This window comes from Suillus fuscotomentosus, assembly GCF_016647785.1.
Source record: "Suillus fuscotomentosus strain FC203 chromosome Unknown F5891scaffold_78, whole genome shotgun sequence".
NCBI classification, from domain to species: domain Eukaryota; kingdom Fungi; phylum Basidiomycota; class Agaricomycetes; order Boletales; family Suillaceae; genus Suillus; species Suillus fuscotomentosus.
Window position 1 is genome coordinate 89,736 of NW_024539590.1, and position 21,611 is coordinate 111,346.

At 48.6% G+C, this 21,611-nt stretch overlaps 5 protein-coding genes across 5 annotated transcripts; 3 read left to right on the forward strand and 2 right to left on the reverse strand.

Moving 5' to 3' along the window:
• The first annotated feature begins 2,128 nt into the window (after positions 1-2,128).
• On the forward strand, positions 2,129-6,777 carry F5891DRAFT_1281560 (BAR-domain-containing protein). Its single transcript, XM_041370482.1, has 14 exons — positions 2,129-2,200; positions 2,252-2,615; positions 2,663-2,782; positions 2,838-2,973; positions 3,026-3,156; positions 3,208-3,447; positions 3,502-3,757; positions 3,958-4,076; positions 4,173-4,273; positions 4,329-4,480; positions 4,532-4,691; positions 4,747-4,860; positions 4,910-5,068; positions 5,122-6,777. Exons 1-14 carry the CDS (start codon positions 2,178-2,180, stop codon positions 6,404-6,406), a joined length of 3,360 nt encoding a protein of 1,119 aa, XP_041220130.1. The 5' UTR covers positions 2,129-2,177; the 3' UTR covers positions 6,407-6,777.
• Positions 6,778-6,788: 11 nt separating this feature from the next.
• F5891DRAFT_1152290 (actin-related protein 2/3 complex subunit 5) lies at positions 6,789-7,732 on the forward strand. The gene is made up of 5 exons (XM_041365163.1): positions 6,789-6,956; positions 7,018-7,090; positions 7,138-7,320; positions 7,372-7,640; positions 7,688-7,732. Exons 1-4 carry the CDS (start codon positions 6,811-6,813, stop codon positions 7,432-7,434), a joined length of 465 nt encoding a protein of 154 aa, XP_041220131.1. The 5' UTR covers positions 6,789-6,810; the 3' UTR covers positions 7,435-7,640; positions 7,688-7,732.
• On the reverse strand, positions 7,706-17,547 carry F5891DRAFT_1152294 (uncharacterized protein; the record flags this gene model as incomplete). The annotated part of the gene is made up of 7 exons (XM_041365164.1): positions 17,270-17,547; positions 16,924-17,214; positions 13,814-16,869; positions 13,685-13,759; positions 10,968-13,622; positions 8,992-10,915; positions 7,706-8,937 (listed from the first exon to the last, which is right to left on the reverse strand). Exons 2-7 carry the CDS (start codon positions 17,198-17,200, stop codon positions 7,706-7,708), a joined length of 9,219 nt encoding a protein of 3,072 aa, XP_041220132.1. The 5' UTR covers positions 17,201-17,214; positions 17,270-17,547.
• A 1,734-nt stretch (positions 17,548-19,281) lies between these two features.
• F5891DRAFT_1281563 (uncharacterized protein) lies at positions 19,282-20,540 on the reverse strand (the record flags this gene model as incomplete). The annotated part of the gene is made up of 7 exons (XM_041370483.1): positions 19,282-19,582; positions 19,696-19,834; positions 19,889-20,032; positions 20,081-20,092; positions 20,154-20,184; positions 20,242-20,391; positions 20,439-20,540. The coding sequence occupies 7 exons, from the start codon at positions 20,538-20,540 to the stop codon at positions 19,438-19,440; spliced, it is 723 nt and encodes a 240-aa protein (XP_041220133.1). The 3' UTR covers positions 19,282-19,437.
• Positions 20,541-20,896: 356 nt separating this feature from the next.
• F5891DRAFT_904298 (uncharacterized protein) lies at positions 20,897-21,134 on the forward strand (the record flags this gene model as incomplete). Its single annotated transcript, XM_041373520.1, has 2 exons — positions 20,897-20,967; positions 21,014-21,134. Coding segments are annotated over 2 exons (192 nt in total), but the record flags the coding sequence as incomplete, so codon positions are not given.
• Positions 21,135-21,611: the final 477 nt, after the last annotated feature.

Consider the following 21,611-nt stretch of genomic DNA (forward strand, 5'->3'; position numbering starts at 1 on the left):
CGCGCTATATAAGCGCCAGCAGTACATACTATTACTTACTTTTCAACTAACTTTACATTTTTTACCACTTACTTTTCCTTCAACTGACTACTCACTACTCACTTACTACTTAGCAGAATATAGTAGAAATCTATTTGTTTACACTTCGCAGTCTCTTCTCTTACCTTGTATCATATCATCACTTAAGTTTAATCTCTCTTATTTCCGCATACGTGCGCACGCTTTCCCGCACACCGCACAATACGCGCGCATGTTCCCACGCCTTGCGCGTACCTGCGCTTTCTTGCACTTCGCTTTGGCACACACCTCGAGATCCTTGCTGCACTCACTTCCCCTTTAGGGTCGAATGCACTTGTCTTGTCAAGTAACACAGACTAGGCAAAGTGCAACCTTACAAACATTTATAGATACAGTCTGGAGCCTCATTTGCTCCTCACAGTAATGTTGTTTCTACACCGCCATGGAATGGTACGAGCAGGTGAGGGAGGTGATGGATGAGTTGGGTTTCACTCGGTGTCCCGTCGACTATGCAGTGTTTCTTTTTGACAGCAGCACCTCCAGCACTCGTATAGTCTGCATTATTGGGTTCCACGTCGACAATGGGATGGGAATGTCTAATTCGCCGGCTTTCTCAACCTGGGTCAAACAGAAGATCCATCAGTGTTTCGGCATCAAAGACATGGGACCAGTCACCAAGTTCATTGGAATCCAATTCAAACGAAACCGTAACACACGCCAGCTATGGATGCATCAAAGCGAGTACATCACCTACCTACTGGAAGAATATGACCTCCTTGACTGTAACCCAGTCTGTCTTCCTCTTGACCCGCATCACCTGTTTGGCAGACCAGACACCATCCATGACACAATCCCCAATCTCCCCACTCTCTTTCGCAAGCTCATCGGTGAACTATTGTACCTCGCCATTTGTACCCATCCAGACATCTCATATGCCGTCAACTCCCTCGCACAGCACAACTCAGGCCCTCTCCCAGCACATTATGCAGCTGTGAAATGACTACTTTGCTATCTCTCTGGTACTATCAACCTTCGCCTACAGTACGGGGGTGCCAGCGCAAACGACAAACTGCATGCATACTGTGACACCGATTGGGCCAGCTCACCCTCTGACCAGTTGTCAATCTCAGGCTATGTATGGTACTATGCCGGGGGCATCATAGCTCACGTCTCAAAGAAACAGATGACCCATGCTCTCTCATCCACAGAGGCCGAATATATGGCGGTCACGCACATCATACAAGAAGGCCTCTGGATCAAGTCGCTCATCATCTCGCTTCATGTACATCTTCCTTTCCCCATCGTCATCTACATGGACAATACTGGCGCCATCTCATTATCAACTGAAGCACGCAATCACATCCGCTCCAAGCACATTGATGTGCGATACCATTTCATCCGGGAACATATTGAGAAAGGAACATTCTTACTCAAATGGGTTGCCTCCCACAGGAACACTGCAGACATCTTCACAAAAGCTCCCTCGACCTCTCTTCATAAAGCATCTGCCCGGCCTTCATCTGGTGTCTCGCTGAGGGGGTGTGTTGGACGATACAAGTCGGACGAATTGAGTATTGGATGGTACGAGTTGGGGGTTGGACGATATGAGTTGGACACACACGCATGGTACCAGTCCCAGAGGATTAGCCTCCAGGACCATTTTTGTCTTCTTCTCCTTTTCCGATCCTTATCGTATCTTGTCAGCTTCAGCACCATATGTTTCTCAGCAGCTTCTCTCCATCTTGAACCTTCTATTGCTTACCTTTAAATATCTTGCTCATATGCAGTGATACCTCAGCGTTGTCTTACACGTCCGCTGAGGTACGTATACCACTACCCTTTTGTATCTAGCTTTGCTAACGTACGACCTAGACTTTGGTCTAGGTAAATTCAATTCAGTGTTGTCTTACACGTCCACTGAGACTTTGGTCTAGTTCCTACACATACTTGTTTCACAACATTGATGTAAAGTTGTCCGTGTGCAAACGAATCTGTACGTAGTAGGTCAGTCAATCCTTAGGCCTTGAGATCCATCGCACAATCGATTTTGAATTGGCTGACTCTCACGATAAACGAGCCAAACATTACATAAGCAAAACTTTGCCAAATCATTACCGTACTACTGTGCTACATGGGCCGCTAGATCATCATCTATCAATATGGACGGGGTGAAAGCTGCTAAGTACGTTGAAGTTCGTGAATCCTTACGCTCAACATACTGACAAATCCCCAGGAGACGCAAAATCACAGATAAATCCGTCCCAAATGCTCTTGCGCAGCTTCCAGAGTTCGCTGAGGACTCACACATGTACCAAAGCTTGCTAGAGATGGAAAAGAGGCTCGACTGGACAATGAACCGGAAAAAAGTGGAAGTGCAAGATGCATTGGCGCGCAATCCGACTGTAGTTTCACATGCCTGCAATATACGATTGGTACTAACAGATTATCAGACTGCACGTACACTGCGGCTATTCTTGAGCCATACGGTCTCTGGGCAGCTGTGGCAAACTGGCGAAGCTGGTGCCGAGGGCGTAAACTTTGAGACGGGGCAGGGAATTCCAGCCTGGTCTCTGAAGGTTGAAGGGCGACTATTAGAGGTACGTTTATTTCAGCGGATGAACGCATTGCTTTAACGCCCATATAGCTTCCCAATCAACGTGCGCGGGACAGGGTTTCTCCTCGAAAATTCTCCACTCTCATCAAACGAATGATCGTTGAGCTTGACCGTGACCCAACTTTGTATCCAGATGGGAATGTCATCGAGGTAAGCGAGCTCAGTTGAGATGAGGTGGTCATCTTATTTTAATTCGTTGTTTCAGTGGCCTCGGGGTCCGACTATTCAGCAGCCTCTCGATGGGTTTACCGTAAGGCGAACTGGGGACCAGCCGACGAAAGTGCGCCTCATAGTATATCTCGAGCAGACACCAGAGCAGTACAAAGTGGCATCAGACCTGGGTACGTCTCGTGCATCTCGACTTGAATTCATCGACCTGATGATAGTCCCTAGGCAACGTCTTGGGAATCAAAGAGGAGAGTCGCATTGGCATAATTCAGGCCATGTGGAACTATATCAAAATACATGGCCTGCAAGACAAAACAGATCGCCGAAGAATACGCGCTGACGATTATCTGAGACCGGTGCGCTGATTATATTGACTCTTTACTATCATATGAAGTTCATCATTGCAGATCTTTGGCGGAGAAGGCATTATGTTCCACCAGCTGCCAGAGCTAGTCAATCGATATTTGATGCCTCCAGACCCTGTAGTTATCTATTACACCATTAACCCAGCACAGATACCCCCAGAGCGCCCTTCTGCATGGGATATCGAAGTCAAGATGGAGGACACGAGTTTGAAGAACCGCATTATGGTGACAGTACAATCAAGTAAAGACAGCACGTCCGACCTCACCAAGTTGGATGATGAAGTAATATGTCCATTCCCTCTGATCCGACCCCTTCTCTAACACTCAAAAATGTAGATTGCGCTGCTATCACAATCACTACATAACTCGCACACGAAGCGGCAATTCCTTCAAAGTTTCGCCAGAGACCCAGCTAATTTCATACAAACGTGGTTGGCATCGCAGTCTCGCGACTTGGAAAGTGTGCTCGGGAGTGGACCGAGTGAAGGTGCCACTATTCGCGCGGAGGAGTTGCGTAGGAGTGATTTCTTCAGGCTACCTTGGGTTGAGGAAGCTGTTGCTGTTCATGAAGGGTTGCGTCTGGCATCTCGAGGTATGCAATGAAAGTTGTAGAACTACGGTCCCTTGCTATGTCGGCCTTGCTTTTGCAGTCTTATCTTATTCTAATCGTTGCATTGTTGTACTTTCGTGTGTATTTCGCCAAGAGATGATCATTTCCCATTTTATGCTAGTACGCGACCTTAATTTTTTGACTCCGAAGTCAAACCACCCGAAATGAAACATGCGATAAAGACTACAATAGCTCTAAGCGCCCACGTTGGGCATTACGACGGCACACCTTTCTCATTCTCACTGTCATGGCCAGTAAACAGGCAAGTCTTTTATTAATTGCTTTTGAGCTAGTCATGAAGGTAGTTCGTGTCACAGCTCGGGAAGTTGAGGCAGGTTAGTCGTCGATTTATGCTAATACGTGGCTTCTCTACTCAAGTGCTGTTGGAATGAAATAGTGGGCTGGTGAGAAAATATCCTCGCGAGATAAGACTATCGTCGCGGAAGAGTTCAAGGACATTGAGCAGGACATCGAGCTCCGAAAAGAAGGGATTCAGAAGTGCGTTCGTCTTTCACAGAACTGCATAGAACCAATTGACATTCTACGTGACAAGGCTGCAGGCAGCTGCGGAAGATTACCAGCATGTACTTTCCAAAAAGAAGGAATCAACCGTTATACAAGAGGCAGAGAAACTCATGCCGCTTGATGCACTGGGAATCGTAATGATATCACATGGTGAAGAATTTGGAGACGAATCTGCTTTCGGTACGCCACCACTCCTTTGTCGATTTGCTTTCCTTTAGTTGATATATTCAGGGACATCACTGGTGAAGTTGGGTAGAGCTCATTGCAAGGTTGCCACTCTGCAGGAGGCGTTCGCCCTTACTTTTCAGGACACCTTCATCACTTCCTGCCAGAACTTCGTTCAAGACATAAAGGACTACGAACACCAGCGGAAGAAGTTGGAGAGTAGGAGGTAAGATAAGCTAGTCCTCTCGCTGTCTTGAAGGTGCTCACTCTGGGTTCAACAGGCTGAGCTATGACGCCGCTATCACTAAATTTGATAAGATCAAAGGCAGCAAAAAGGAAAAAGAAAAGGAAAGGCGAGAAGCTGAGGATGAGCTACAACGTAGCCGTCTGCGCTAGTGAGTGACACGCCAGAGTTAGTCATCTAATTCACTGACAAGGGCATAGCGAAGAAACTGCTGAAGATGTGCGCTCCCGAATGCAGGCTATTCAGGAAAACGAGATACAACAACTTCGAGAATTAACTTCGTTTCTGGATCTCAAGCTCAATTTCGCCAAGCAGTACTATGAAGTGTTGCAGGATGTGAAAGCAAACTGGTGTGACGAGTATGTTCATCCCAGCTAGCCTGGATCTAGCTTCTGATTTCCAATATGTTTAGGTCTACTCTGGCAAAGTTTGAGACTCAACGAAAGAGCTTTCACCCTCCTGTCTTCTCACGCGCCACAGATGATGGCAGATTTCAGTCTGTATCCAAGGGGTCCATGATTTCCCATGCGTCTGGTGCAGTAGCTTCCTCCAACGGTTCCGACGAGCATACTTCGTCCCCTATTTCTACCCGCCGGAAGTCAGACGCAGGGAACAAGACCATCTCACGACCGTCGTCGCGGGCATCTCGTAAACGCTCCGATAGCAGTGTTACACGGAAACGTTCTGACAGTGAGGCTACATCTGGTGCCCCCGAGACTCCGAAGGCAGACATCTCGGGTAAGAAGATGAACATTACTGGTTGGGCATCGAGCGCCATGAGCTCGATGACGGGAAGAGGGAAAAAAGACAGAGATAACTTTGCAGCCCTCACAAACGGGGACGACCCTGAGACAGATATCACCGACTTTTCCCGTCCTCCAAGCTCTCGGTCCTTTTCTCGGAAATCACCCAGTTCCAAGGCGAAAGAACTACTTAATGGGTCCCCCAAAACGGCGACCCAAATCATGAAGCCGCCTTCCCAATATGCACAAAAGCTTGTTCGGGCGTTACACGACTTTACAGGTTCTTCCGATGAGCTCACCTTCAAAGCCGGCGACGAAATTATCGTTATCCAAGAAGTCCTGGATGAGTGGTGGCTTGGCGTTTTGTCAAACGGTCGGAAGGGGCTGTTCCCCTCTACATATACGGAAACCATTTCATTGTCACCATCATCTTATCGAGTCTCGGCGCAGTCATCTGAAGACGACTTGCACTATACTGCTGCGAGCGAGGATAGCGAAGACGATGTCAGTTACCTTCTTGGAAGTCGTGTTATGGACACGAGTCATATATCTGCGAGGTTTGGACATGGTTTCGATACAGAGAGTGTCACTAGTACCGTTCCTGAGGATGAGGAAGAGTCAAGGTTGGTGACGGCAAAAATTGATGAAGAAGATGTGTACTATAACCCGCGTCACGCATCTCCACAACTGCTTCCACCTTCCATCTCAAGCAGCCGACCTACCTCTGAGTCTAGCTTTGCAATCAAGCGCGCTCCCCCACCTCTTCCGTCACGTCGACTGACTAACACAGCTGCTCCCCCGCTACCTAGCCGCACCTCTATCAAGCCCCAGTCACAATTTAATAGTCCCCGTCCTCTGACATCGGCATATCTGACACCATCGCCTTCTGCGAGCAGTGTGCAAGGACCAAACGTGTCACCTTTTGATAGCCTCTTGGACGTGTCTTCCACTTGAAGCTTGCGAAGCAGTTGCTCCGATTCTGCGCTGGTCTTGGATTATCTGTATTCGGTGGATCGACAAGTAATTTAGCTGTCGTTTTGCTAAATCATTGATTGTTAATGTGACTACTGACACTACGTCTACCGTGTCGAGGGGGATTCGTCGGATAGGCGAGCTCGGGGCCCTCTAGGTCAAGTTCGACTTTTATTTGTTTGTTGTATGCATTCTTCGACACGAGCTCTCGGACAGACATCTCCGTCAGTATTAACTAAAACTACTATAATCGTTTGGTACGAACAATTCATGTTCATCAGGATGCTCGACTACTGAATCTGTCGATTACTTATAATTAGACATGTATGTGACTTGTGACAATATTAATCGCAGCATCTCTCCTCTGAGACTCCATTCCAACGACCATGTCTTTTAGAAAGATCGACATCGACGCTTATGACGAGGATGTCCTACTGGAGGGCGAGCTTTGCGAGCCAGATCCACGCGATCCCGCTCAAGTCTTGAGTGATGCGAAGCAGAAACAGGCAGCAGTCCGGAGCACGTTAGCCAGGTATACTCCCTTCTCGCTACTTTACAACATGATCTAACCTAAGTACTACTTATTCGCGCAGGGGGGACATACCAGGGGCGCTGGGAATCGCGCTGGACAGTATACCTTATGGGCCAAATGTCGAGGAAGCTAAGGTGACTCTGTTGCCCGCATCTCACCAATACGCTGACATTTGCGTAAGAACCTGACGTTGCAGACCGTTGTCTCGATACTGAATAGCACGAAATCATCGGATATAATCAGCGTCGTGAAAGCGCTCTCCCAGGATGCTCAGGACACATTGATGAAGTACCTTTACAAGGGTATGGGGATGCCAGGCTGGGGTGATGTGAGCGGCAGCGTGCTCTTGGGGTGGCATGAGAAGGTGTGTCTGAAGTTCTTCTCCCATATAAATTTTCTGACCATAAATTTGCAGTTGACAGAAGTTGCCGGCACAGGCTGTATTGTACGAGTAATGACTGATCGAAGAATTGTATAAATGAGCATGCCCCCGCAGTTACTAATGGATCATGCACATCTCCAGTACACAGCAGGATAAACACAAATACTTCAGCATTCTGATTGATATGGAGGTACATGACACTGCAGCAAGACGTATAACGTTTCAGATCCACTACGAATTCAACTACAAATAGATTCACAAAACATCATGATGAAGACCAGTGTTGACACAATCGCTGTTGACTGGAACTGCAGTCAGTAAGATCCTTGGTAGAAAGGTAAAAACTTACACTATACAGACCTGAAGCTCATTCCAGAAAATCCCCCTCGGTCAGAATGCGCCCATTGAACATCTTTCCGAGGTGAGTTGGTAGATACCCCATGCCTTTCCTTCTCATTCCGAACAACCTCTTCAGCGGAGGAAGCTGGGATTGCTTGAACAAACACGATGCTCTCGCAGAAGAGCGGTTCTCCTCCCTGATGAATCCATCACTATCGGCTATCAAGTCTTCGTCCCCCAAATCCGGCGCGTTGAGCCCTAAGAAATTGCAAGTGCAGAGGTACATCTCGTAACTGGAGAAATACAGTTGACCCGCAAAAAGGTTGAGCTGGAAAATCAGCGGTTCCAATGGCGTCAGATGTGGGGTCGAAGGAACACGGTACAGTTGAAGATCATCGCATGCCTTCATCGTGTTTGTAGTCCGAGGAGTATATACGCACAACTGAACTGCGTTACTGTTGCGGATATCAGGCAGCAGTGCGTCCACTTCGTTTGGGCTCATCACTACCAGCACTCCAACGTCACTGAGCACGATCCAATTGACGGGCCGCAGGTATTCATCCGCTTTCTGTGTGGTAAGGATAGTCCCCACCGTACGAGCGAAGTCACGGGTTACTAAAACCTTGCGCGCCCAGTGATGATCTTCATGAAATTTGGTAGTGGTGTTGACGAGGCTGGATAGGGCTGGAATGAAAACGGGAGACCCTTTGGGAATTCGGCCGGTCTTGACAAATTGACGGACGTGCGCATGCAAGTCCTGAGCTGCGGGTTGCACTTTGGGCGGTCTTTGAACTTGACGTTCTCTCTCTACCTCGTGAATCACCTCCCTTTCTTGTTCCTCATCCATGCTCCTTTCGGGCCCCGTTAAAACTCCGAGCTCCTCACACTTGCTTCGAATGTCTGCATCGCAGACATGGGATACTTGAGAAGGACTGCGTGGTGCGTACATATCCTCTAATGAACGCTCCTCTGGCTGCAACCAGGCTGTTTTCAGGGTGGAACTCGAAGTGGTAGGTGCATGCGAGAATTGAGTCCATGCGGAATGCCGGGCGTTGAAATCCGATCCCTGTTGAACCCAGTGGAATGCACGCATCTGAATATCAAGACAGGTTTCGAGCATCGACCAGTGCAAAATATCCGTAACGTCAACACGGTCTGTATCAGCTTTCTGAGTCGCTGAACGAATGCTTCGGTCAACTTCCGTTGGAGCGAAGAACATCACCGAGTGGCCATTGCCCAACTTCCGCATTCGCATGCATCCTGTGTCGTTGGCTATTATCAAAATTGATACGCATGAACTCTGGAATCACGGACCTTGTGTCAGGCGGTCTTTCGTGACTTTCGGACCAAGCGTGACTGCAGCTCGGAAGCCAGAAGGCAACTTGACATCTGTTCCTCTGGTGTGCGCGTCATCGAGATATATCACACACTGGTCGAGCTGTTGGGCGAAGGGAGACGACACAAGAGGCTCTATTGTCCCATCCTGACTGATAACCACGATTTCGTCGTCGTCATTCACAAATACTGCGGCTTGGGCGTCGCGTTTGGCTCGAAGCCATGCCTCGGCCAATTCCTGATTCTTCAATTCCAGCATCTGTGCACCAACATCCAGGAGCACGCGGACCTCGGGGGTTTGTGCTATCAAGGCCTCGATGAAATGCTGTACCTTCTGGCCAGGTGGTATGGGTCTATAGCAGTTGTTTTCTGGGCGCAAAAGGAACGCCAGGACTCGGGCATTCGTGCTGCGTTGGTAATCGAGGTCATGCTGCACTATTGAGCTTGGCAAAAGATAACGGTTGTCGTTGGTACCAGAAAAGCCGGTGGTGAGATGTCTCTTCTCTTGAGCGAGATCCCACCCGGAGCAGGTGAGCTTGCTGGGGAATGCCTTTGCTTCCTTGGGAAAAACTACTCGGGACAGGTAAAAATCTATGACCGCCTTGTGGAATTCGAACAGTCGTTGAAGTTCAGGGAGCTGCTCTGCAGATTCCGTGTTGATTCCGCTAAGCTGACGCAGACCGTCTGGGACGGACTGAAGTCCAAGTACCCAGGATTCATACTCGAGGGTAGGATTATCCTGCTTGAGCAGGAGCTCGAAGCACAATATCAGCTGCTGGAGCGTGAGACCCCCATAATAGTATGACAGGCATGTGAGGGTGACAGCAACGTCCGGGTGACCAAACTCTGCCCGCAGCGAGGGCATATCTTTTGCGCGAAATGGAACAGCTAGCATAGTTCGTTTTTGGGCAAGGCCATAGTCCACGCGCCAGCGACGTTCTTTGAGGGCGTACACCAAGATCCCACATGCTAGCAATCCACGCAGGACTAGGAGGCCTGGCCAGATCGTAGTGTCTTTATAGCGATCCTCCACCACGCTGACATAAGTACTGGATATATTCTCAGTTGCGATAAAGCGGCAAACAGCTTCTTTCACGTGGGGAGGTGCTTGATCGAAGTTGATGTTTTCAAGCGCGCCATTGACAACATCCTCTGCGATCCATTGGACTAATGTGTTACCTGATGTCGGGTGCAGAATGCGAATGAAGGGGAATCCCCCGTGCTCACGAATCGATACTTCTGAACGAGAGGGAAGCTCGCTCATGAGCCGAGCGGCGTGCTTCGCAACAAGACTCAACACTTGTTGTGTTGTCGTCCACCTTTCCGGATGGCCTTGAAGCGACGTTTGGAGACCCACAGTGTATACCAGCTGGTAGCGGACGTGCAGAATTTCATCGCTTTCATCCAGGATGTCGCGTGTGTGATTATCTAGCCATAGCTGAGTCCGCAGTATTTGAGTCCGTAGCATATCATCAGCAGGTTTAGTCTGATCGGACAGCTGACGGTCGACAGCCATCAGCTGGAATGACAGAATATGGTCCTGTTGCACGACCAAGATTCCCTTGGTATCCATGCACTCTTGCATCAGGTCACGATACATTTGCACCTTCGATGGGTTGATAGAGAGCGCGCGGGAGAATGGGATATAGAAAATGCGCCTTTGCGCGAGGCCGCTTAGTCGTTCAACCAGAAGTTGGAACATCTGAGCCGACAACGACTTCAGCACGATTACTCGGATCAGTTTGTGGCCATCAGAAAGTGCGGCTGCTGCGAGGGGAACGATAACATAGGATTTGCCTTCACCCATGTTCAGTTGGAGAGAAGTATTTCTTCCTGTGGATGGTGACATCATCTCCAGCGCAACCTTGACCTGGACTGGCCGTGCCAAGAACTGACTTTCGATCTAAAATGTCGACAATCAATAACTATCAACGATTGATTTCTTTATAGCGTACCTGTATTAAAAGCCAGTCAGAGTATAGCTCCGGATCAAATCCTTCACATCTTTCGCTCTCCAACTCTTTGAAGAACTCGACCCAGTTTTTCTTCGCAGCAAAGACCAACAGCCTTCGCGAGTGTTGCAGCTGCAAAAGTATCTGCGACAGCTGAACAAGAGTAGCACGCCAAGCCTTCCCCAAAGAATTTCCTGCTGCAGAAGCCATGCGTGTGAAAAGGAAATTTGGTGTAACTCGAGGCCATAATCCAGCATTATACAACGTGTCCTCAGCCGCAGAGGAGGGGGAGAGGGCGTGTGAAATTGATGCGAGTGAATCTTGGAATTGCAGGCTATGGAGAGAATGGTACTCAAGCAGTAGTTCCATCGTGTAAGGCGTAGAATCTGGTGGGGCAACGATCTTTTCGTCACAGTAAATTGACATGCTCTGGTCCAGATCATCGGCGTATTTGCGGCGAAACTTGTCACTTCCTTGTGCGCGAAAGTCGTTAATCAACCGTTGCAGCCTCGCTGTAACTCGGGAGTCTGGAAATACCAAATCTTTCCGAATGGCATTAGGCAGAACTTGGGAAGACCCGTACATGCCTGTCACAGGCGGATCTCTATTGAAAAGGTACTGGGCATCAACGGATGAGGCCGGTGATGCAACATCTGAGCTCTCAAGGTGAGAATCAAGACGATACTGAGAGGGTAGTTTTGAAGGGGGTTTGGGCGTGTAGAGCCGTTTGAGCATTCCCTGCAGGCCATCCAGGTGTAGCTTCAGATGATGGTTTTGCCAACAGCTGCGAAATACTGGGGAAAGTTTCCCTGCTAGCTCATTGAGATTGTAGCACTTCACTTTCAACGTACTAAGTGCCGGAGGATTTTCGCATGGCCAGGCACCCCGAACTTTGCTGAGAATGACTTGCTTTTCAGAGCGACACTTGTCTTCGAAAGCTGAATAACGACGCTGCCCCAGAGTCTTTTCATCATCGCCAGGCATTGCAGGTAGGTGTCTCTCCTGGCTGTTTTCGTAATCTATGGAGCACGAACTGATGATTTTGTCCAATCTCGTATCGGACAGCATGAAACCATCCGAGAGATCGTAAGAGGTGAACTTCGGAGGGCCTCCCAGGCTGCGAATTTCGGGAACCGTAGCGAAAGCTAGGAGTGTTGGCACGAGCGCATCATCATCCAACAAGCTGTATGCTACCGAAGCCAGGGCGAACACCAGCCGAGATGTGTCCTTCTTTGTAGCCCTGCGACAGTGGTCGTACGCAGAAAGGAAGACATCTGAAAAAGTCGGTTGAAGCCAGTCTTTGGAGTACTGTAAACTGAACGCCTCGCCAATGCCCTGGACATTTTGCCACTGAGTCAACAAACTAAGGAGGTTCTGTTGCACTGGAAGTCTGCTTGGCGGCTGATGCACCATGAAGGCGGCTTGAAATGCCCTCGCTTCCGCAACGTTATCGGGAATATGACGTGAAGCGTAGATAACATCTGTATCACCAAGCGGAAGTGGAAGAGAGAACTCGTCAGGATAGATCGTCGAGGCACGAACTGAAGTGCGCTCAAGAAGGTGGTCGGTGAATCGTGGAAGCTCAAAGGCAACCCGAAGGTTTGCAAACCCTTCTGAGAAAGTCGAAAGTTTCATTCCGTAATCCATGATAGATTTCGCGGCTGGATGAAAACCATGGTGCTGTGCAAGGGGCGCAAGGCATGACCACGAAACTGTCTGCATCTTCTGAAGATGAGTGGGATACCAGACACGCCTGGTTGACAATGAACTGATCTCGCGCAAGAGATCTGCGTCGCGAGAGCGAAGCTTCATAAACGATCGGCAAGCTGCGGAATGCAAGAGATGCAAAGCCTGCTCTGTCCCTGTTCGACCCGTCAGGGGATCAGGGAGACAGCCGCTGGTAACAGCGTGAAGGAGCGCCTGATAGAGCTTGCTTGTGAGACCCACGTTCCCAGTGAGGCATTGGAGATCCGTATCAATCCTATACAACTGGTATGTCACTCGAGTACCTTCAGAAGCGATGGTGACGCGGACATGGTGACCATTAGCAGAGAATGAGATACGACCGTCTGGGATTATGACAGTGCGTGGATTCTCATCCGCAACTTGCAACTTTGGGCGCAGGATGAGTTGATTGACTAATCCTAGCATTGTGCCACTAGACTGAATGATATCAACGACCATGTTGCGCATGTTACGGGACTGCAATTCTCCATCCTCATCGATGAAGAACTCGAGGCCATATCGAGGCAAATTAGCCTTTAATGAGGGAGTGCTACATTCGCAGGATGCTTTGTTATATGTGACCATGATAAAGCATGCATCTTCCAGAGGACGCAGCCTCTTGGAGATCATGTCCCACGTTTGGCTGCGTATGTCGACAAGGGTGGCACCACTAGAGTTCTGCGCCGTTGAGGAACCCGAAACAGCAAATCGTAGGACCCAATTGTCAGATGAAGATTTCCACGCATTGTCTGCTGGCCGAATCTCAATTTCGCTCGTGTGCAGGTTAAGCCAATGAGTATGTTCCGCGGCCAAGGTGGTTGGTAAGTCGTTCACGAATTTATGGCTCGGAATGAGCTGGAGGATAGGTGAATCATCTTTGATATGCTTCGCACGGATGATGAGATCGTTCGAGTCACGGAGAGCGAAAGACACCTTCAGGAACAAGCAAGTGCGTCTTTAGTTACTGAGTGTTTACAACGAGAGTAACCACTGACCTGATGGTCACAGAAGTTTCCGCGTGTTGCATATTCCATTCCATGAATATCAGCTGGAACAATGTCCAGAACTTGCTGTAGTCGATAGGTGAGCATGTGCGAACAAAACTACAACTTTCAAAGACTCACATCGCCAAAAATCGATTGGTAAGTGGGATGCTGCACTATAATTGAAGGGAGCCTCCCCAGCTGCTTCCCGTCGACAAGCAAGCATCCACTAATCAAATTGATGTGCACGTCCTGTGGTGATTGGGAATTCGAAGGTGCAGTCTGCGCCACGAGCCAACGAGAATTCGGAGCTGCCAATGCCCTCCAAGGAGTTCCTGGTCTGTAGCTGCCCCAAATCTTGGCCATCGCGCAATCAAGACCCTCCCTGTGAAACTCTGCATATTGGCGAATAATAGGTTCTAATGCGTGGCAACACCTCTTATCTCGTTCTAGTAGTAGCTTGGAATGTTGTGGAAGATTGTCGAGTTGGCTTGGAGTGTTGTCATATATCATGACCGCACAATATACAAATACTTTGATGTCATCGTTCGACGTCAGGAGCAGTGAAGCATCTCCATCGACATCGAAAGTGCTACGACAGGTGACTGCCATATCCCGAACGCGCCCTTGCAAATCTCGGCTGACCGTTTCGTCGTTGCTGGCTTGCATTTTCTCTGATAGTTGCGTCAGCAACGTAAATGCCGCAGTTCGTATCCTTCGAAGGAGCGCATGTCCGCGATTTTTGACACTCTGTTCCTGAGTCGAGGACAAGACGCGGCACACAAGCATCACGATAGTGTCGATAGTGATAGCTTCCAGCCAATTTCTTTCAACGCTCGCCATCAAATCGTCCAGCTCTCCAAGTAGTGCAATAAGGAAGGGTATGCTGTTCAACTCCTCGTGCCAAATAAGGCCGTCGTCGGACGAAAATGGGCCGACCTGTGATATAGCTTGGGTCAGCAGTAGGTGGACCTCCTCACGTCGAAAATTGAGCGTCCTTGCACGAAGTTCACGGAGCACATTCATCCATTGTAAACGCGGTCCACTCCGCAAGGCTCCGAACGCGATGAATTCGTGGATGGTCATGTCCTTGTGACAACCTACTTGATTGGACATGACTTCGTTTGATGTGTGGGATGTCCCTTCAAGGTACTGCTGCATACCATTATATGGTCCCTTTGGAAGAAGGAAAGTGCATAACTTGGTGGCATCACATCGTAGCAGTACGTCTGTCACCCATGCATCTGTCGTTGTGTCGAAAGGCCGGAGTTGAAGCCCGTTATTGACACAGACTTTGGTGTCCACCGCAGGAATGTGAGTGTTGCCGTAATGAGACTTGGAGAAAGGCTTGGCATCCGACGCCAAAGTGATCCTTTGTCTTGCATGGCATGTACGATATTGCTTCAAGGCGTCATATTTTGGCAGTGTCATGAAGGGACAAGTGGACGAAATCGTTTCTGGAGCACAGATGTCGACGAAGATATGGAATGTCATGGATCTCCACATGTCGAACGTAATGGGGCATGCTAGCTCAAACACGACCACTATTGCCTCCTGTTCATGCTTTGGTAGCGGCCACTCGTGAACCGTAATTGTCATGGATTGCATCTCCTTCTCCACGCGACACTTTTCACATTGCTTTTTCTTGTGGCACTCCCGGCCGCGGGAGTTGACAGTGTATTTGTGCGTTAAATCGCCTGTGCGTGTCTCCAGGTCACGGTACCTCTTGTTTAAGGTCCGAAGCTCGGCCAACTTCTTCTCCCGCTGTTTCTGACCATCCGCCTCAATGCGAACCTTCAAACTCTGTAGCTCGGATGACTGGTAGAAATATCGCGATGCAAATGACTTGTCATTGCTGGTAAATGAGAATGCTGACAGATGGCTGGAAGCTTGGCAATGACGAGTTTTCAAGTAGGCGTGCAATGTCTTCAAACGATCAAGGGCGGAAGCTTGGCGGATCAAAAGACACCCCCAAAGCGTCAATGGGATTTCTGGGAAGTATTCTGCCAAAAGTGGGATTTGTCCAACGACGATCTTATCCATCGCTACCCAGAGCTCGAAAAGGGTGAGAAGCATGATAGACAAATTCTCCGGATTTCCTTTATAATCTTTAAGCGCTCTCGAAGAGTATGCAGAGGCGCATGCCTCAATCGAGACGCATGCGGAATCGACACTTCGGAGTGGAACGCGCGTCACCCAGTCATCGATCCCTAATCTGATGGCGATCTCGAAGTCTGCTAGGGCAAGATATGGTTCTGCGGTATAGGCGGCTGTCAAGAACCTAGCTTCGGCGTCAAGGAAATTATCGATTGTCCCGCGTGTGTGGTGGCTGGGATTGAATGAGGTTGTTTTGGAAGAGGAATGCTGGTTCTGTAAAGCTTCGCAGATGTACTCTCGGCTCGTGTTCAAGGAAAGATGGGTATCTCGCAAAATTCGGAGGGTCTCCGGAGCCCAAAGAGGCGAGGTCCGTTGTGCGTTCTGAACAGATCCCCATCTTTCCTCCAGGACACTCCTCACATCACCTGTGACCTTACTGACCATCTGCGACAACTCCGGAGATGAAGAGGATCCAAGCTTGAAAAGGCGGCGCGCAATCTTTGCTGACATAAAGTGTAGAATGTCGTTCGATAAGTCACGGTCAAGGGCGAGGGTTGTGAGCCTCGCCATGAAGAACAGCATGAACGATTTATACGTCGTTCGTCCGAGAGCACTGCGCTCCAGAGTCGTCTGTAAGGCAACGCGAATGACAAGCCAGAGTGGAGACCGCCTCCATGGCAATTTCGCGCTGTCCCACAGCACATCATCTCCGATGCGCTTGCGGATGCGAGGAACATCAGCGATGCTCCCGAGGCCACGCAATATACCGGTCAGGAGCTCTGTGATATACCGTGGATGCGTGGTGTCCCTCTCTTCGAGAACAATGGATTTAGCCTTTTTCCTCGTCGCTGCTGCATCGAGGACATCTTGATCCATGTGGACGAGAAAATTTGCCAGCTCGGCAGGAAAGGTAGCATTGTCAATGTTCATATCTGGGACCGTGATAGCAGGTCCAGGATAGGAACATATCAGCTTTCCCTTTGCGCCCACCACTGCGGTAGGGTCAGGAGAGACCTCAAATGACTCGAATATAGTTTCGGATTCGAGTCTTCTTATTACAACCGCAGCGTTTTGAGCGCGAATCATATATACAAGGACATCTGAAAATAAATACTCAATACAGAAAAAGAATGCGAATGAGAAAACAACAAGACCTTTGGTGTCCATAGCATTGATTTGAGATTTGACTTCTTTGGCAGACATCACGCTGAATTTGATTGAATCTTTGAGATTACAAAGCATTTTCACGCTGCTCGTCCAAAGCGGTAGCTTATTGGACGGCAGCTGGTTACTGAAGGTAATAGCAGCATCAAATACTGCCCAAGATAAGGACAGGTCGTTCTCCAGGGACTGGTCACTCCCTTGAGGCAACTTGAGGGGGAGAAAAACGTGACTGATGATATATTCCAGACTAGGTTGATCTTTTGACATGGAAAAATGATTCACTGTTGAATATTGAGATGTTACCAACGGGATGAGGGAGAGGAATTGGCCACTGACGGTGAAATTTGGCCACTCTAATAAAGAGCCCCTAGGCGCTCATCTCACGCCTCAGTAGGGTTGAATCCGCACAAAGCGAGAACCTGTGTACAATGCATCGTATTCGGAAGTTCTACATCAGATCTGAGGAGTGCCATCGATGTGAGCGTTGAACGTTAAGGCCTTACTAAGGCTAGACTCGTCAACCATTCTGCCTACATGCATTTTTTGATTTCTGCAGTAGGCTAGTAGGCACGCCACTCGAGTATCCGTGGTAGTTAAGCCAGACTACAGTGGTCACAAGCCTGCCTTGAGGTATGAGGCTGTGCATATGTGGGCGTGTACGAAGATTTGATAAGCAACTTCTTTCTTACCTCGGTTCGAACACAACCAGAGTCTGTATGAGTCATTTGCCTCAACTTCATCAGTAAACCGGTGAGTTCTTGCTGGGGATTATGCTGATTATGGTGCTTTTACATGGTCATATATTGCTTTATATCACTTTATATTACAATGTGACGAAAACCTTTCCTATATATTCCGATATCTTCTTCTCACAGGTTCTCTGATGCCCGCCCGCCTTACTTGCGTAGCGACTTGAATACTAGTAACCCATCCGGAGTCCATGGTCTTAGCTTCACGAACCGCAGGAGACATTTCGTCCGAAGAACCACCATCGTTGGAACTCAGGATTAATCAGGCGCCGCACATGGTTCTAGGCCGTCCACTCTAAGATGAATGCCTCATTGTTGCCCCAAATTTTTGTGTACGTCCTTCTGCATCGGATCTTGCCTATATAAATACCCTCTGGTCGACCACGCAACACGGTGGTGGAGTTGGGATCATGCGAGGTTCCCACTCAACCCAAAGTTCGGAACTTCAAACCATGACTCTCGATTTGCAGGTTGGACCCCGGGCGGTCTTCGCACCCGACGCTCTCTCTCCTTACCTCCTGAAGTACCTCCCTTTCTTGTTCCTCATCCATGCCTCTTAGCGGTGCCGATAGGAATCCGAGTTCTTCCCACTTTGCCTGGATCGAAAAATCCAAATGATTCTAAGGACCTACGTGGTGCATACATATTCTTCAACGAACGCTCCTTAGGTTACAACCAAATAGTCTTCAGGGTGGAGATCGAAGTAGGGGTTTGAACATCTGAAGGACGTAAAGGCAAATTATCTCCGACTCCCCGAGATGTTGCTTCGACGACAAGCTCGCACTTACTCGACCTCATTCTCGCTCTTAACTTTACACCCACCTGATTCTCTGTTTCGCAATCGAATATACATACACGCGTAGATTAATTCTAATGTTCTAGCAGAAATTCTAACACGATTGAATTCGCAAACAGTTGTCCTACCCACCACCCAGCGGCTCCATCCGCTCGCATCCCACCCTAAGCTACGCTCGGTCCAGCCCAACAATTTTAGAATCGTGTCGACAAACAGTAGCCCAGCGTAGACAAAGCTGAACTCCCGTATCTGTCAAAATTTCTGACATGCGAACCTTGTAGTATATTTTGTATTCAACCTCGTACTCACGTTGTACTCCATCATGACCTCTGCACTGATATCAGAACCAGCACTTGCCCAGCAGCAAAAGTTATCACGGGATAACTTTCGCATAGCTATGATGTTTGGTCTTGCAAAATGGGGCAGCCGCTCAGACACATCATGACGTTGCTAATCTCAAAACGAACCGTAATACCAGTGTTTGCCAAAGAAGGAAGGCGACTGGGCCCGAGGGTGGACACTGAGTGCTCTCTCTCACTTTAATGAAGTGAGTTCACAATTGACAAGCCAAAGTAGAGACCGCATCCACGGCAATTTTGTGCTGACACACACTACATCATCTCTGATGCGTTTGCGGATGCCAGGAATATAAGTGATGTTCTTCAGTTGCTCCTGAGGTCATGCAGCTGTATACCGGTCGGGAGTTCCGAAGTGCTTACACCCAATGGTCTCAATCACGGTACCACTTGCTGTGACTTATAGTCGCAGAGCTTTTACATGAGATTTGAAGGTTACCATCGGACGATTGTCAAGGCTGTACATGGGCATTTGTTCGAAGAACAACTTGAACAATGATCACAGGCCTAGTGTTAAGCCTGAAGTTTGATGCGACCAACGGAAATTGCTTATCAAAGTGTATGTCTTCTTCACGATCTGATGCTTACTAGTTTCGAATGTTCTCAGCTCCAACATTCCTCAATCAACCTTCCCTCCCTCTCCATCGCAGCAACATACTCCACAGCCTCGGCATTCGACTTTCCTCCAAACCTCTCTACTGCACCTCGCACAGCTTCACGGACGGCAGTGGGCATTTTGTTCGAAGAACTATCAGAAAGGCTTAGGGTTCATTACGTGTTACATGTAATCTGGACCCACCCTGAGATGATAAGGATGCCTCGTTGCTGCCCCAGTATTGTCCAAATATACTGTGCACATACATCCGTTTGACGCCCTCTGGTCCATCACGAGAACACGCAACGCGGTAGCGGAGTTTTCGTTCTTCCGCATGAGATTCCCATTCCGTGTGATAATGCTGATCCTTGTGTGCAGAACGGCAACCGAAGTATAAGGTAGTATCTGGGGTCATCAAGGATCAGCTCTGAGCTGATATACAAAGACAGCCAAACATACTAGTGTGTCCCTTGTGTATGCGTTGTTCGATGACGGCACGCATAGGTGCGATGCCTGTCCCTGGACCCACACACACCACTGGTGTGTTTGAATTCGTAGGAAGTGAAATAAAGCCCTTTCTGAGACCGATACGAAGGGTATCTCCTGGAGATGCATATGAGTTCAGGAACTACACTAGAACGCCGTGCGGACCTAATTGAAGCCCTGATAGATAACTAGTACAGACGCCTTTCCGATGAATTTTCAACTTCGTGCGATAGCGTACTATAGCAACACAGGATTTCACGGGGATGGAACTGATGAAACCCAGAATTGAATTGAACTGCAGCGAACACATTTTAACTCGAGCTCACCTCGATGGAACTAGCAATTGAGAACTCTCTCGGTCTCAGCGGAGGGAACAAGTCAAAGACATACTCTCCCGGTATCCTTGCGGACCGAAACTCGGACAAGACCTCCCAGGTCGTACGTCTCACGCGTTGACAATAATCATACATCTCGTCCTGCACGTCCTCAATAAAAGAAAGAAAAATGAGGAAACCTGACGTACCGCTCCTTCTATCGATACAAATTCATCAAGTTTTTCGCGTTCGAGCTCATCGGTAGCAAAATATCGCAGCAGTTGGAAAAAAAAAGCGGCGTGGCACAGCATTGAAATCGAGATAGCGTGTAAACAGAATTTGAAGGGAAACAATTTTCGGTAGATGGTCGGGCAACGTTTGATCTGTAAGATATCAGATGGGGTTTACTGCGTCCTGTTTTGTCGTACCTAACATTGTGTGTTCTACTGTGAAACAATCGTCGGCAACATTCGCTCAGCCCATGGTGACAAGGAAAGAATCGACTTCTGATGCAGCTGCAGACGGATCAGGTCTTGGGTGATGCGAAACAGAAGCAGGCCGCAGTCCGGAGCACATCATGATTAGCCAGGTACAGTCCCATCTTCATCTTGCTACTTTACAACATGAATCAACCTATGTAAACACCACCACTCATTCACGTAGGTGAAACATACCAGGGGTCCTGGGAATCGCGCTGGATAGCACACCTCATGGTCCAAATGTCGAGGAACTTCTAAGGTAATTCTGTTGCCGACATCGCACCAATACGCTGGCATTCGCGCAGGAACCTGACATTGCAGACCGTTGTTTCGATACTGAATAGCACGAAATTGTCGGAGATAAACAACGTCGTGCAGGCGCTCTCCCAAGATGCTCAGGACACGTTGATGAAGTACCTGTATAGGGATGCTGAGCTGGGGTGATAGAAGTTGCCAGCACTGGCTGTATTACACAGTATACGAGTAATGTGTGACGCTAGTCGAAGTCACAGACTTGATGTAACGGCACCATAAGCAAAACAATAGAGTCTCTCGCGCAACGTTAACCAGATATCAGTCCGGGTAAATTGGGAAAGAACTATATGTTCTAAGGCTTTGAAGCTGGCCCGACATGCGGCCAACTGCCAGGGTCCGGTTCTAGACTGTGGCCGGTTCGATCAAGGTAATCGCCACATAACGACTCATCGAAGAACTGCATGTCTCCGCAGCTACGTATACCTTGCAATATTGCATCAGGCATATCCGTCTTTCAGCTACACGGCAGAATAACCATAAATACCCAAGCATTCTAGTATTTGACATGACGCAGCAAGACGCATAATGTTTCAGATCCACTACAAATTTGACTACAGATTCAAAAACTACTAATCATGATGAAGACCA